Source organism: Humulus lupulus, chromosome 8 (genome assembly GCF_963169125.1).
Source record: "Humulus lupulus chromosome 8, drHumLupu1.1, whole genome shotgun sequence".
In the NCBI taxonomy this organism is placed as follows: Eukaryota; Viridiplantae; Streptophyta; class Magnoliopsida; order Rosales; family Cannabaceae; genus Humulus; species Humulus lupulus.
This window is the reverse complement of record NC_084800.1, coordinates 53,619,410-53,632,936: the sequence shown is the minus strand read 5'-3', so window position 1 is coordinate 53,632,936 and position 13,527 is coordinate 53,619,410. Positions and strand designations below refer to the sequence as shown.

Here is a 13,527-nt window from a genome sequence, read left to right as displayed (position 1 = left end):
AAGGAAGCTAGTTTACACATTATTTACTTCACTTAGCTAGCAAGTTATAATTAATGACAACTTACTTAGATTTATTCCTTTTTTTTTTTGGGTGTAAACTTTAGCTGGGTTTCGACGAAAGTAGATATCAGACTTGTAAGCATTAGAAATCAAGTCCAAAATCATAAAGCCTACACTAACTACGTACGTACGAACTGTTCCATTTTAATTTCTTGGGTTTTACACTGCGCCCACATAAAGTACAAGGCCCAAAAGTACATACTCTATCAATCTCAACTATACACGACTATACGGCCCAGTAAGTAAACCAAGCCCAATACGTTCCGTTGACCATTCGTTGACCATGTTCTTCCTATAAAATAAAGCCTCCAGAGCATTGTGGGAACGCCACGTTCCAGAGTGGTCGAGTCAGTCGGCAGACCAACCCAAAACACAACAAGTCACAGAGCAAGCACAGTAGTAAAAGCCACGTCTTCTTCTACTTCTTTCCATTTCTATTTATATTCTCCATCTTTCTGAACTTTTTAGCTTCTGTGTAAACAGATTTTGGAACAATCTTTTGGGGCTATTGGAGGATATTCGGAGATGGGTGATGCAGCGTTTGAATTCACGGAGAACGGTGACGGTGATGGTCAAATTAGCAGACGAGGGAGTCAAATTCAGAGTCTCGTGATAGATATACACCCTTTGAGTAGCTACTATTTTGGGTCCAAAGAGGCAATTCCCTCCAAGGATGCGACCATGGCCGATCGTGTTCAGAGAATGAAATCCAAGTAGTATTGTGATCTCTTTTCTTTCTTGATTGGATTGTTTTTATTTTCACTATTTTTTTTAATTAAATAAATTTTAAATGTTTGACGTTTCTTTGTCTGATTATTATATTGTAGCTATTCTGCTCATGGATTGAGGACTTGTGTGGAAGCAGTTATTCTGGTTGGTTTCATACTTTCATTTATTTATTTTTGTAAATGGAAAAAAAAAATATTTTTTTAGTGAAATATAATGTTGGGTGTTAAGTTATTTAAGGTATGCACAATCTTGTATAATTGTAATATTTTTTTATTGTTTTTTCAATGAACAATTTAAGTTGCAAGAATTTAGCCTAATAGTACTGTAGTGCTGTAGAGAGGAAATTAGATGTTCATAAGTGAGCTATTATGTTCAAGCATAGTTACTCTTCCCTCTTCACTTTTAAGTTTTACTTAGATTAATCCATTTTAGATATGATTTCCTAAATTTGGTACATATAATCTCACTTTGTCTTAGATTAACACCGTTAATGGATAAATAATCTGACACTATTAACAGAAGTTGTGCAAAGTAAGACTATGTTTGGTCAAATTTAGGAAATGTTTGAAAGACAGTTTGGGATAAATGATCCTTTGTTAAGAAAATGAGGTGAAGACTGAAGAGATAATTTAACATAATTGATTATCCTAACCACCATTTTATTTTGGTGCCCTTAATTTCACCTTGTGATACATACGTTTAGCTTTGAATGTTGTTAGTAGTTGGTCTATTATAACTCTCTTATGCAGAAAAAAGAAGGAAAGTTTTGTTGGTCAATACATGTAATTAGCTCAAACTAGAAATCTTGAAAATAAAGTAAAACAAAAAATGTTGGTGGCAAAAAACTCTACTTTTTGTTTTTCATTTGAAGAGATTTAATTGTTGATATGTCAGGTTGAGCTGTTTAAACATCCTCATATGCTGCTTTTGCAAATAAGAAATTCCATCTTTAAGCTTCCTGGGGGTCGGTTAAGACCTGGAGAATCAGGTTAATCACATGGAAATGGCTTTCGTTTGAATTAGAAATCATAGAATCAAGGTATATTGATAATCACTAGTAAGGTTTACTAAACTAAGAATGTTGGACTCTTCAGAGATTGATGGATTGAAACGCAAGTTGTCAAGGAAGCTTTCGGGGAATGGAAATGGCGATGGTACAGAGTGGGAGGTAAAAAGACATTTTTCTCAACAATACATTTCATATTAATGTTTCTCATTATCTTTAAAAATGAATATAATTGTCATGTTTAGGTTGGAGAATTCCTTGGCAAGTGGTGGAGGCCGGACTTTGAAACATTGCTCTATCCTTATTTGTCACATAATGTTAAAAAGCCTAAGGTACTTGTTCTTCCTTGACATATTGTTTGCTTCAAGTTCAGATCAGTGTTAGCAGAAGCTCTTATATATGTTTCTGTATTTGTAGGAATGCACAAAACTTTACCTTGTAAAGTTGCCAGAGAGTAGAAAATTCATTGTACCGAAAAATCTAAAATTGCTTGCAGTTCCTTTGTGTCAGATTCACGAAAATCACAAGGTAACCAAACTACTTTACAATGCCTCAAATCTCATAAGATTGAATTAATTTGTTCCTTTTATCCCAAATTTTCAAAGTGAAGTACTTATCTTTTGTGTGGGATTAACTCATATGTTTTTCTTTTCTTCTTTCTTTTGATGTTGTTGTTGTGTTATGTAGACATATGGACCGATAATATCAGGGGTCCCACAATTGCTATCCAAGTTCTGCTTCAACATTATGGAAACTTAATAACTAAGACACTTATATATAATACATACATCTATATATTCTGTATGATATTGAGTGAGTGAGTGAGTATATAAAGTCTGCTGTAGGATTACGTGTTGGGAAAAGTTTCAGGGATTCTTGATTATACTATATTTCTTTCTTTTCTATGGGAAAACGACAGACTGAGTTTTTGTATTTTGTACTATTGAACACCATTAATAATAATTACTTTTTTTTTCAAAATGTAGAAACGTAAATCAGTTTTATTACGAGGGATTAAATGATAGCCTTACGGGTTTGGCGGACCCAAAAGAAATGCATACTCAGTATTTGGGTCTTATAATCATAAATGAAAGCCTATCATGGCACTGTAACTGTACCTTCTCTAACACCAGTTGAGGTGATTTGACGAGTGTTGCAATTTAATGGTTCCAGTTGAGTTATTCGACTAGTGTTGAAATTTAATGGTTTTAATATTTTAAATTCTAATTTGTGGGGTGTGATTTTAAATGGGAAATTTTAGGTTTTGTTTAATATGCCAACTTAAACACTCTTTTCTCCAATCATGTTTTGCATAAAAATATCCCTTTTATAAATCTTCCATTAATGTGTAACCATGATGTTCTACCTAAAAATTTAAGGTTTTAAATATGTTAAATGTCTAGATTTTGAAAAAATATTAAGATTTAATAAAAAAAAATTAAAACTGATATTTAAGTACAAAATTATAGTTCACTAAAACTTTTGTCAAATTTCAGCGTAAAACATTAATGTACCATCGATTTTGTATCATTTTGGCCAAAAATGTTATCATGATTGTATTGAAAAAATATCTAAACAATATCGATTTTGTATCGAAAAAACATTGTTTTGGCAACAAAATTTTCAAGATTGTATTGAATTTGTACAATTTTGGTCAAAAAATCAAAATTTGTGGATGCATCGAAATAACACCGTTTTTGTAAAAAAAAAAATAATAAAAACGATGTTTATTTCGATGCATCCACAAAAATTGATTTTATTTTGCTAAAACGATGTTTTTTCGATGCAAAATCGATGCTGTTTTGATGCTCTTGCGATGCAATCATGAAAATTTATTTTTGGCCAAAATAATTCAAAATCAATGGTACATGTATGCTATATCGGTGCTCTGCACTGAAATTTGACGAGAATTTTGGTGAGCCATAACTTTTTACTTAAATATCCGTTTTAGTTGATTTTTTTGTAATCTTAGTATTTTTTTTCGAGATTTACACATTTAGCATATTTAAAGTATTAAATTTTGTATATAGAATACAAAAGTTAATCATGAAAACACATTAATGTGAGAGAATGAAAAATTTAATAAAATAATATTATAGTTAAAATTATACAAAATAATATATATTTAAAATGCCTAATAAATTTGTTATATAAATAAAATAGAATATATTATTACAACATCAAATTTCCTTTTTAAATTTAAACACGAGAACAACAGTGAATATATGGTATGATACACTCACGATTCACCACGATATCGTTTTGCTTCTATAAATAGCTCAGCTTGACCAATTTCTTCGGTTTTTTTTTAGGGGATCGTGAGGACTGGTTTGATGAACATAAACTTTTAGTGGTTCCCATCAGTAAATTTAGGCATAATGTATATTTTTTTTACAAATCCAAGCACGTAAACTGAAAGTTCAAATATATACAAAACGACCTATGATATTGCAAAACGGCATGGTCATATTCATGTAAAACGACATTCAAGGCCTTCAATATTTATTTATGTATATATTATTATGTCAAACGTGAAAAACGTTGGGCGTACATTATACATGTAAGATACGTATTAGAAATTAAGGAAGTGTCAAAGTTCTTTGTATTTATATTTCGGTCCCTATAAATGGAACAAGAGAAAAAGCGATTAAAGACACATTAATTAAATCAAAGTGAGGTTGGGTGGTCCATTATAGCGGCGACCGGGCGTCGGTCACTCTCGGCATTTTATGTAAATCCTGCTTTACGGCCTGGAACCAGCCACGAAGGGAGGGACAAATATTAATGATAAGCTTTTTTCTTCCCATACAATTTCCACTCACTTGCACTTTCGCTTTACTTTGGAAAATCATGTTGGATTATGTGGAAAGTCATTATCCTTATAATCTATAACTATTATTATTTTTGTTGTTAGTATTATTATTATATCAGCCATGACATAGACACGAAAATTATCTACTTAATTATATTTATATTAATATAACCATATTTTAGGAGAGATTATTATAACTACGTGAATATTACTTTCAAAGAAATAAATATTTATTTTGAGAAATAATGTGGTGCACCTTCTCTTTTTGAGTGTTTGATGTACTACGTTCTTGTTTTTGGTAATTAGATGATTTTTGGATCAATTTTTTTTTAGTAATTGTATATATTGTAGTTATTTAGAGTATAATACAAATTTTTGAAAAATATCAAATGATTGATTTATAATAGAATTCAAACGAGTTAACAAATTATTTGAATATTATTTTCGACGCCATATATTATTCAAATTTATTTTAAAAATTGCATGATACTCCAAATACTACAATGTACTCAATTATTCAAACAAATTCAGTAATGTATCACATACTAAAAAACACGAAGGGCTGCACTGCTCTGCAAAATTTTCCTATTTATTTATTAGTTAAAAATGGAGCACAATCTTACATTCAGAACAAAAAATAAAACTGGACAGATTTCATTAAACAAATGAATCAAAACTAACCAAACTAATTATACCCAATAATAAAAATTATTACCTAATAATGAAATCATTGACTTAAATGTACATAGGTAATGGGTGGACTTGTATTTAACTGTAGACTAGTTGAGGAGAAGACCACATGCGCTGACTAAAAATTACAAATAAAGAAATAAAAGAGAAGTAAAACTCCAAAATTTCGCACTTCTTCTTCTTCGTGGTTTTTTCTGAGCTGAGAACGGTGACTGGTCTATTCTTTTTATCTATATGTATATATATATACACGATGGTTTGATTGGTATTCAATATTCATTTATTGCTTCTCTGTTTTGACTATGATCTCACTCTCTCCACTCTCTCTCGTTTCGCTTCCAAAGACTCTCTTCCATTGACAGCCTCCTACACCTATCTGGTATAGACATGAAGAAGGGAGGCTTATCCCCTAATCTCAAACTCACTGTTCCTGCGGGTGACGCTTCTTTCGCCAAGTTCCTGTAATTCTCTTGTTCTCTCTCTCTCTCTCTCTACATATATACGTATATAAGAGTTTGAATGGCTGATTTAGGTTTTTAATTTTGATGACAGGACTCAAAGCGGAACGTTTATGGATGGAGATCTGCTCGTAAACAGGGACGGAGTTCGGGTTATTTCTCATAGCGAAGTTGAAGTCGTAAGATTTCTTTTCTAATTTTGAAAATTATTACTTTTTTTTTTGTAATTATATTTGTTTTTCTTTGTTCTTTGGGTTAATTTCACTTCAGTTTTAGAGGTATGGAGTTTCAATGGTGTATGGGACGAATTTTTCAGCTTAAGAACGGGCATTCCTCTCTCTCTCTCTCTCTCTTAAATCCTTTGTATATTTTTTACTCCAAATCAAGATTTTTTTTTTGGTCATTGTGTTCAGCCACCTCCGATTCAGCCAACGGACAATCAGCTGAGTTTAGCGGACGTAGATACCATTAAAGTCATTGGAAAAGGGAGTGGTGGAATTGTGCAATTGGTTCGCCACAAATGGACTGGCCAATTTTTTGCACTAAAGGTATCACCGCATATTCTAAACACTAATATTGCGTTTTGTTGCTTTATATTTTTTCCCCTCAAATATCATTTCGTCTCTGTTTTGTGTACTTTGAGAATATTATTTGGGGTTTGTAGTGCTCTACTTCTTGTCACGAGGAGTGCCTCTTTGAGGTTTTTTTCTCTTTTTTAATGGGTTTTTCCGTAGGCATCAAGTTCACCTTTGGAACCTTTTTAAACTGGATAAATTGAAAGTGAAGAAGAGAATTTCAATCTATTTTGCAGAGATACTCTAGATATGGTGTATTCTAATTCTTGTTCTCAGCAATATAGATCTGGGGTTGCCTTTTAATAGATTGTGTAAAAGAGGTTCTGGAGGAATAGTTTCATAGCATGTGAGCCCATTTGATAATATGAATTAACTTCAGTAAAGGTTCACTTGGTTGAAGTTGCCCCAGGGGTAACTATTTTAGCATTCTACTTATGCCATATCTTTAACCCTTAAGGGCTTCGTAGTTCCAGCTACCATATAATTCAAGGGTTTGTGCTTCAGCCATTTAATTAACCACTTTTGGAGGCTAATTGTGCTGGACTTGTTTATAATATTCGCAATCAGAGTATACCTGTTGCTGAATTTGCATACATTCTTCATTTATGTCCAGACTCCGATGTAATTATTGATGTAGTCAGCTAGCCTTTGTTTGATGATTTTTTTTTCTAATTCAGGTTATTCAAATGAATATTGAAGAGTCTTCTCGGAAGCTGATTGCACAGGAATTGAAAATTAATCAATCGTCACAATGTCCAAGTATTGTTGTTTGTTACCAGTCCTTTTATGATAATGGTACCATTTCTATCATCTTAGAATACATGGATGGTGGATCTCTAGCAGACTTTCTGAAGAAAGTAAAAACTATCCCAGAGCCGTATCTTGCTGCCATTTGCAAACAGGTAGGATGTCCATAAATCATGTGTGAATGAAATCTTAGTTGTTTCAAGAAAATCAATTTTAACAGGCTTCTTTCTTCAATTCATTGCTGTAGGTGCTCAAGGGTTTATTGTATCTTCATCATGAAAAACACATCATACACAGGGATTTAAAACCTTCCAACTTGTTGATAAATCATAGAGGGGAGGTGAAGATCACTGACTTTGGTGTGAGTGCAATAATGGAAAGCACCTCTGGTCAAGCAAATACTTTTCTTGGCACCTACAACTATATGTCTGTGAGTATCTGTTGATATGTTTTGTCAATTTCTTGTTTCTCTTTCCCATCTCTTTAACTTGGGAAGTTGCATATGTCCTTTCCCAATATATGAATCTCATAGCATGAGTTCATTATATTTGTAGCCAGAGAGAATTACTGGAGGCAAATATAGTTACAAAAGTGACATTTGGAGTTTGGGACTAGTGTTGCTTGAGTGTGCAACTGGTCGATTCCCATATATACCAGAAGAAGGTGACGTGTGGACAAACTTTTTTGAGCTCATGGACTGCATTGTCAGTCAACCACCACCTAGTGCATCTTCTGATCAATTTACCAACGAGTTCTGCTCGTTTATTTCTGCATGGTAAATGCTCATTTTTCATTTTTGAGTTTTATGACAGTGAATGTTTGAACAGTTTCCAAGCTAAATTATGGAACTAAAGAGGAAACTCCTTTAAAATGTGCGTTTTTGACAAAATTGGAATGTAGCTGTCTTCATTTTTTCTCAAGTGGTTTCATGTAGGTTTTGTGAATTTACTAATTTCCGTGTTGGGCCTTTCTATCTCAGTGTAAAGAAAGAAGCTAAGGATAGACAGTCAGCACATCAGCTAATGGTTTGTAAAAGCTCTAATTATATTTGCAGTGCATATAATATTTAGTTCAATGAGTTGGGTGTAAAAGTTAGCTAGGTTCATGCTATGTGGATACATGGATCTGACATTTCTTTTGCTCTTTTTAATTGCAAAATTCAGATGCATCCTTTCATCAGCATGTACGATGACTTGGATGTTGATCTTTCAACGTACTTCACCAATGTGGGATCTCCACTTGCAACATTTTCAATTCCATAAGTAAGTTCAAGGAATACTCCTAAAGTTTATTCTTTTCCACTCTCCCCTAGAAAATAGTGTAGTGCGTCCACTGTCCTCTTAAATGTTAAAGATATGTTGATTAAGAGCCACTTGCAGTGGCATCGTATTAATAGCAGGAATTCACTTGTTTTTTCTTGTGAATTATAGGGAATATTTGTTGAAGATTTGATTTTTGTTATTGTTTCTTAGCTTTGGCAAATAAGGATCAGGTTATTAGGCAAACTGTTTGTGGGATTAGGTTATTAGATTCCCAATGTTAGGATTTTGTTTCAAAGATTGATAGAATGATAATTCTGAGGTTGTTTCTGAATTTCTTCTATGAATTAGAATATTTTTAGACAATAATTGGCAGAAAAAAAAATTCTAATTAGTTTCCCATTTCTTCAGTATTATTGTGTCATACGTTATTTCTTTTCATCTTTGTTTCCATTTGAAATTATTTGTTTAAATGATTCTTATGCCTTCAGTGTCAGTCAATTGCTGGATTTATTATTCCACGGTAGATTTAAAAACTGCAATAATGCAAGTTGATCTTTATGTGTGTGCTCAACTGCTCATAAATGAAAATATATCACAACACAACACATCGACTCTTCAAAAATCCTCATGGTAACAATTGTTTCTTGAGAATAAGATTCGGCCAATTTATTTAGAAGAAACAATACATATTATTCCTGTTTTTGAACTTAACTTAGTCATAATGCATTTCTGTTTGTAGATTTCCACGAATTGAGTTTCAACTGTCAGTACAGAAATCTCAAGCAAACTTTCAAATGTCGTAGATTTTTTCCTGGAGGAGTAACTTAGCAGTGTAAATGGAGGTTTTTGTGATGACAAGGATGTTTCAATTTGTAGCGACCAAGGAATATGATTTATTGTATTAACTTCGAGAATTTTCGCTACTTTAACCTAAGGCACTTTATAATTTATCTAGTTGGTTGGAAGCAAATATATTGCTCTGTTCCTGAATTGAAGAAGAAAAAAAATCCTGATGCTGGACAAACTTCATTGCCTATCAGCATTTAAGCCTTGTGTTGGATTGTGGATTTTGTTAATGAAAAAATCTCAAGAGAAATTAAAATGAAAGGAGGGAGAATATTTTTTTAGCTTCTCATAAAATCTTATTTTGCTTTGCCTAGTGAAATTTGGTTCCAAACAAAGTGATAGTTTCTGATGGACATCATGATATAGCCGAAGGGTTCTTCAGAGACATAGGATTATCTTTTTCAGTCATGATTTGGACTTCTTGGTATTGTGTTAGCAAAGTACCCAGAATAAGTACTGAACTATTACCGATTATTATGTACGGCTTCTTGTATTATTCACTCTCATATGGCCAGTCAAATGATTTCTAATAAATTGTGCCTTGGCTTGTTGTATAACTTCATCTTCTACATTGTGTGTCAGACATGTTTAACATCTTTACACTCGTGTTGGCGTAGCTTAAAGATCAAGTTGTTTTTCATTAGAGAAAATAATCAAGAATGGAATGATTTTAACTATATTAAGATTTACTATTTCAATTTTTGATGATAGATATAGATTTAGATCAATCCTTGCATTTTCATTTCTTCCTCTCTTCTCTGAGGTGTAAAATTTTGGAACCAGAGAAATTTAGTCAATGTAGTACTAGTAGAGTCAGAGAAAGGGAGAAGGGAGATGAAAAATAAACAAACACGGTAGTATGGTATATTGTAAAATTGGGTAGGTATACATTAGTGTTGTGATCACAATTAGCCCGGTTTTAAAAAAATTGAAGGGCTGAATCACGTTAGTGATTGTTATTTATATTCATGATATTATAACACAAGTCAAAATCCTGCAAGAGAAGAAAAATGCTTCTGTTCTCTCAGGATTTTCTCTTGAACTTTCTTACAACTTTCAAGTCCACCACTACAACGCTAATGTTGTCCTTGCTCCCCTTTTGGAGAGCAAGCTTCGAAAGGTACTCTGCTGCAGCCTGAGCAGCAAGATCAACACCATTGCCTCTTTCGCCGGACAAGGTGTCCCCATGCTTTTTGTGCCATATAAGGATTCGTCTCCGGGCAACATCACATGCCTCCTCATTGGTCATAACGTCCCATAAGCCGTCGCTGGCGAGAATAAGGCATTCGTCTTCCCTTGCTCGAGAAACAAACATCACTTCTGGATCAGGAATAATCCATGGTTTCAAGTATTTGTCACCTAATCATATCCATATTGGATAGTACCTTGGTCAGCTATGGATTTAAATCTTTGAAATGCACTCTTAAGGCAAAGTAGATGCAAAAATCAGCAAGAATATCAATCAAGCACAGGTGGTTGACATACCAATGGATCTTGACATTGCAAGAACACCAAAAACACGTGAACCGTTCCACTGTATAACCTTGCCCCCGGCAGCCTCTATCCTTTCATATTCATCTTCTCTGTCTGGCTACACAAGAAACCAATCTCTATAAATATGGCAGCCACCAAAGTTTTAAGTTATTTGAAAAAAAAATTAATTGATAGAGCTCTAGAACACCACAACTAAAAGCCTTACTCTGTGGTCATTTGACATCACAACTGGTGCTTTTCCTCGACACAAAACTGCCCTTGAATCACCACAATTGGCCACCATAATATAGGTTGGACAAATAAGAGCAACCACTGCAGTAGAACCAACAGTTTCAGGGGCAACAGTGGCTGAACTAGAAACCTCAGCATCAACTTTGGCAAAGCAATTAGAAAAGGCTTTTTTCCACATCTCCTGACAACTTTCCCTCTTACTTCCATTATGCAAGCCTACTTTTGCAGTTTCTATCTCTTCAACCAAGGCTGAATGAAGCCGTTCTCGACAGTAATTAGCCACCTAATGAAAACAGTATCCACTTATGAGACCAAATTCAAATTGTAGTATCCTATCATACCTACCATGTAAAAATATATGGCATACATCTATATGGTGAAACCCTTAACAATATTCAAAGAAGATAGTAGGAAGTAGAGTATATAAGCATACCTGGTTACCCCCATGACCATCATATACCCCATAAAAATGGGCAGTCGATTGAGTCGAGCCATCCAAGTTTTGGTGGTCATCATCTAGCATTTCAACTGGGACTTGCATCAATCTGGGTACAACTGCAAGTGAATCCTCCATCTCTGGTCTCCTTCCACAGATAGATGTGAAACCCCAAAGGGGTAAACAGTCCAAATCCAAAACATTCTGGCTGCTGCCTGTTCTATATGGTCTTTTCTCCTTAGATGTCTCATCATCAACAGGCAAGGAAGACATACATGGATCAGACTCATCAGATCCATCACTGTCTTTTCCCTCCAAACCCACCTCAACTACTCCAACCATATCTTCTTGCCCATGTTCCAGATCAACATTGGGTTCTCTCAGATTGGCCTTGTCAGTATTTGCAAACTTAAAAACTTCCTTTCTAGTGTTTGAGTCCATTATGGAATCAGAAATCGAAGCAGAGTCTCTAGCCAGAGATGGAGAAAATGAGTTATTAACAAAGGTATTACCTTTACCTCTTGAGGTGAACTCACTGATGACCCTACTGACATCTGCTCCCCTGTTTTCACCCTCTGCACTCCTGTAACTTTCACTTCCAAAATAAAGGGATTCGCATGGTGTATTTGACTTGGCACTGGGACTTGAAAACAAGGCTGCTGTGTTTGATATTAGCTTCAGGCCATTAATTTCGACTTGGGTCGTAACTGTTGAGTCTTCATGGATAAAGTTACCAAGCCTATATGGAACAGCAACAGGTGAGGATATCTTCTCCATCAAGTCAATTCACTGTTACCACTAGCTGGCTTTAGCCTTCCAAAACTTCTCCAATATAATTGAAAAAGGAAAGCTGAAACCTTTAGCGCTATTTTTGCATCCTTTTCTCACCAAGAAGAACCTAAAGAGAAGAATGAAGATGGTTCAGAAACAAATGAATGGAAAGACCAGCTTTGAACAGTTGAGAAAAAACATTCTTTTTCTACCACCACCACTTCAAACAGAAAATGTTATGAGAAGAGGAGGTATATATAAGATCCAAAGGAGATAAACTAGATTCGAGATTCAATCTTTCTGAGAACTATGAACATAAAGACGAGAAAATGGGGTGCTGAAAAGAAAAATAAGCTGAACAACAGTGAAAGGAAAAATCTAGGTGTAATTGTTTTCCCAATGTCATAGGCAACCCATTTTAGCCTCATAAAATCGGCTCTCTTTCTCTCTTTTCAATTACTTTCATGTGTCAACAATACCACCTTCAATCAATATTCAATATTCAATATTCAAAAAAATGAAAAAATAAAGTTAAAAAGAAAGGTGAGTCACACCTACTTTTATCTAAAATATCTCTCCGCCCTTAAAATAAAATAAATAAATAGTATTATATTCATTGTAGGGTAGCAAAGCAAACAGTCTCTGGGACCAAAAATAGAACACGTGGTGAGGCAGGTTTTGCTTACCGATTTTAAACTCTGATGCCGGTTGGTATTAGTTGAAGTGACCAAGAAGAAGAAGAAAATTAAAATGTTAGATAACATCTACACGTGTCGATCTAGGATTGGCAACTTAGATTTGTTACAAAATGTGGGAATTGACCAAAGCCAAAGCATCTACACGTATCCAGCATTTACAGGAAGAGAATTTTAAAAGAAGAATCATATCTTTTAACATGAAAACGGAGACAATTTTATTTTATTTTTTATAATTTTATTAAAATAAAATAGAAATAGAAATGGGATAAGACACGTACAGATACATAGGTACGTAGTTAAATATTACATACCCATGTGGTGTAAAGTATTTTTTTAGGGACAGAAAGAGACAATTCCATTGTCAATGACTCAGCAGCTTTAGTTTTTAGTACTAGAAAATACTTTTGTTTCAGTTCATGTATAAAATACTAAAAGTACTACTGCCCTTATTTTCCTTGTTTTAATTTTTTTGCTGGACTAGTAGTAGAACACACTTGAAGCTAGATGATTTGGTAGCTTGATTATTTTGGCTCTGACTAATCAAAAGAATTATTTGAAATGTACAAAACCGATTGTCCAAGATAGTAAGTAGTTCACTTGGACAAGTTATACTTTTTTCGTTGATAAAAACAACCATGATCTTTCTCTTTTCCGTCAAGATCACGATTCTAATATAAATATATGGTAAACTAATTAGCCATTAATCGCTGAT

At 33.9% G+C, this 13,527-nt stretch overlaps 3 protein-coding genes across 7 annotated transcripts; 2 read left to right on the top strand and 1 right to left on the bottom strand.

The window, feature by feature from the left end:
- The first annotated feature begins 386 nt into the window (after positions 1 to 386).
- LOC133797257 (pre-mRNA cleavage factor Im 25 kDa subunit 1) lies at positions 387 to 2,776 on the top strand. Of its 2 annotated transcripts, none has more exons than XM_062235105.1 (8): positions 387 to 459; positions 544 to 773; positions 888 to 933; positions 1,684 to 1,777; positions 1,884 to 1,957; positions 2,041 to 2,127; positions 2,213 to 2,323; positions 2,483 to 2,776. In XM_062235105.1, the coding sequence occupies exons 2-8, from the start codon at positions 586 to 588 to the stop codon at positions 2,552 to 2,554; spliced, it is 672 nt and encodes a 223-aa protein (XP_062091089.1). In that variant the 5' UTR covers positions 387 to 459; positions 544 to 585; the 3' UTR covers positions 2,555 to 2,776. The 2 variants fall into 2 exon arrangements, with proteins under 2 accessions (XP_062091089.1, XP_062091090.1); XM_062235106.1 differs by having other exon boundaries at positions 393 to 456.
- Positions 2,777 to 5,384: 2,608 nt separating this feature from the next.
- LOC133797256 (mitogen-activated protein kinase kinase SIPKK) lies at positions 5,385 to 9,742 on the top strand. Of its 4 annotated transcripts, none has more exons than XM_062235103.1 (10): positions 5,385 to 5,505; positions 5,642 to 5,758; positions 5,850 to 5,934; positions 6,169 to 6,303; positions 7,008 to 7,232; positions 7,325 to 7,507; positions 7,632 to 7,852; positions 8,057 to 8,102; positions 8,241 to 8,339; positions 9,079 to 9,742. In XM_062235103.1, exons 2-9 carry the CDS (start codon positions 5,685 to 5,687, stop codon positions 8,337 to 8,339), a joined length of 1,068 nt encoding a protein of 355 aa, XP_062091087.1. In that variant the 5' UTR covers positions 5,385 to 5,505; positions 5,642 to 5,684; the 3' UTR covers positions 9,079 to 9,742. The 4 variants fall into 4 exon arrangements, 3 of the variants coding, with proteins under 3 accessions (XP_062091087.1, XP_062091088.1, XP_062091086.1); XR_009875624.1 differs by lacking the exon at positions 5,385 to 5,505 and adding an exon at positions 8,828 to 8,969 and having other exon boundaries at positions 5,550 to 5,758; XM_062235102.1 differs by lacking the exon at positions 5,385 to 5,505 and having other exon boundaries at positions 5,551 to 5,758.
- A 285-nt stretch (positions 9,743 to 10,027) lies between these two features.
- On the bottom strand, positions 10,028 to 12,599 carry LOC133797255 (protein phosphatase 2C 77). The gene is made up of 4 exons (XM_062235101.1): positions 11,344 to 12,599; positions 10,885 to 11,193; positions 10,671 to 10,776; positions 10,028 to 10,544 (listed from the first exon to the last, which is right to left on the bottom strand). The coding sequence occupies exons 1-4, from the start codon at positions 12,121 to 12,123 to the stop codon at positions 10,210 to 10,212; spliced, it is 1,530 nt and encodes a 509-aa protein (XP_062091085.1). The 5' UTR covers positions 12,124 to 12,599; the 3' UTR covers positions 10,028 to 10,209.
- Between the last annotated feature and the right edge of the window lie 928 nt (positions 12,600 to 13,527).

Excerpts from the sequence above, each read along its gene's own strand:
- LOC133797256 (XM_062235103.1), top strand. The coding sequence starts at position 5,685 with ATGAAGAAGGGAGGCTTATCCCCTAATCTCAAACTCACTGTTCCTGCG. Across the intron at positions 6,304-7,007 it reads GCCAATTTTTTGCACTAAAG|GTTATTCAAATGAATATTGA; the intron begins GTATCACCGCAT and ends TTTCTAATTCAG. Across the intron at positions 7,233-7,324 it reads TTGCTGCCATTTGCAAACAG|GTGCTCAAGGGTTTATTGTA; the intron begins GTAGGATGTCCA and ends TCATTGCTGTAG.
- LOC133797257 (XM_062235105.1), top strand. The coding sequence starts at position 586 with ATGGGTGATGCAGCGTTTGAATTCACGGAGAACGGTGACGGTGATGGT. Across the intron at positions 934-1,683 it reads GTGTGGAAGCAGTTATTCTG|GTTGAGCTGTTTAAACATCC; the intron begins GTTGGTTTCATA and ends TTGATATGTCAG. Across the intron at positions 2,128-2,212 it reads ATAATGTTAAAAAGCCTAAG|GAATGCACAAAACTTTACCT; the intron begins GTACTTGTTCTT and ends CTGTATTTGTAG.
- LOC133797255 (XM_062235101.1), bottom strand. The coding sequence starts at position 12,123 with ATGGAGAAGATATCCTCACCTGTTGCTGTTCCATATAGGCTTGGTAAC. Across the intron at positions 11,194-11,343 it reads ATGGTCATGGGGGTAACCAG|GTGGCTAATTACTGTCGAGA; the intron begins GTATGCTTATAT and ends TGTTTTCATTAG. Across the intron at positions 10,545-10,670 it reads TGCAATGTCAAGATCCATTG|GTGACAAATACTTGAAACCA; the intron begins GTATGTCAACCA and ends GGATATGATTAG.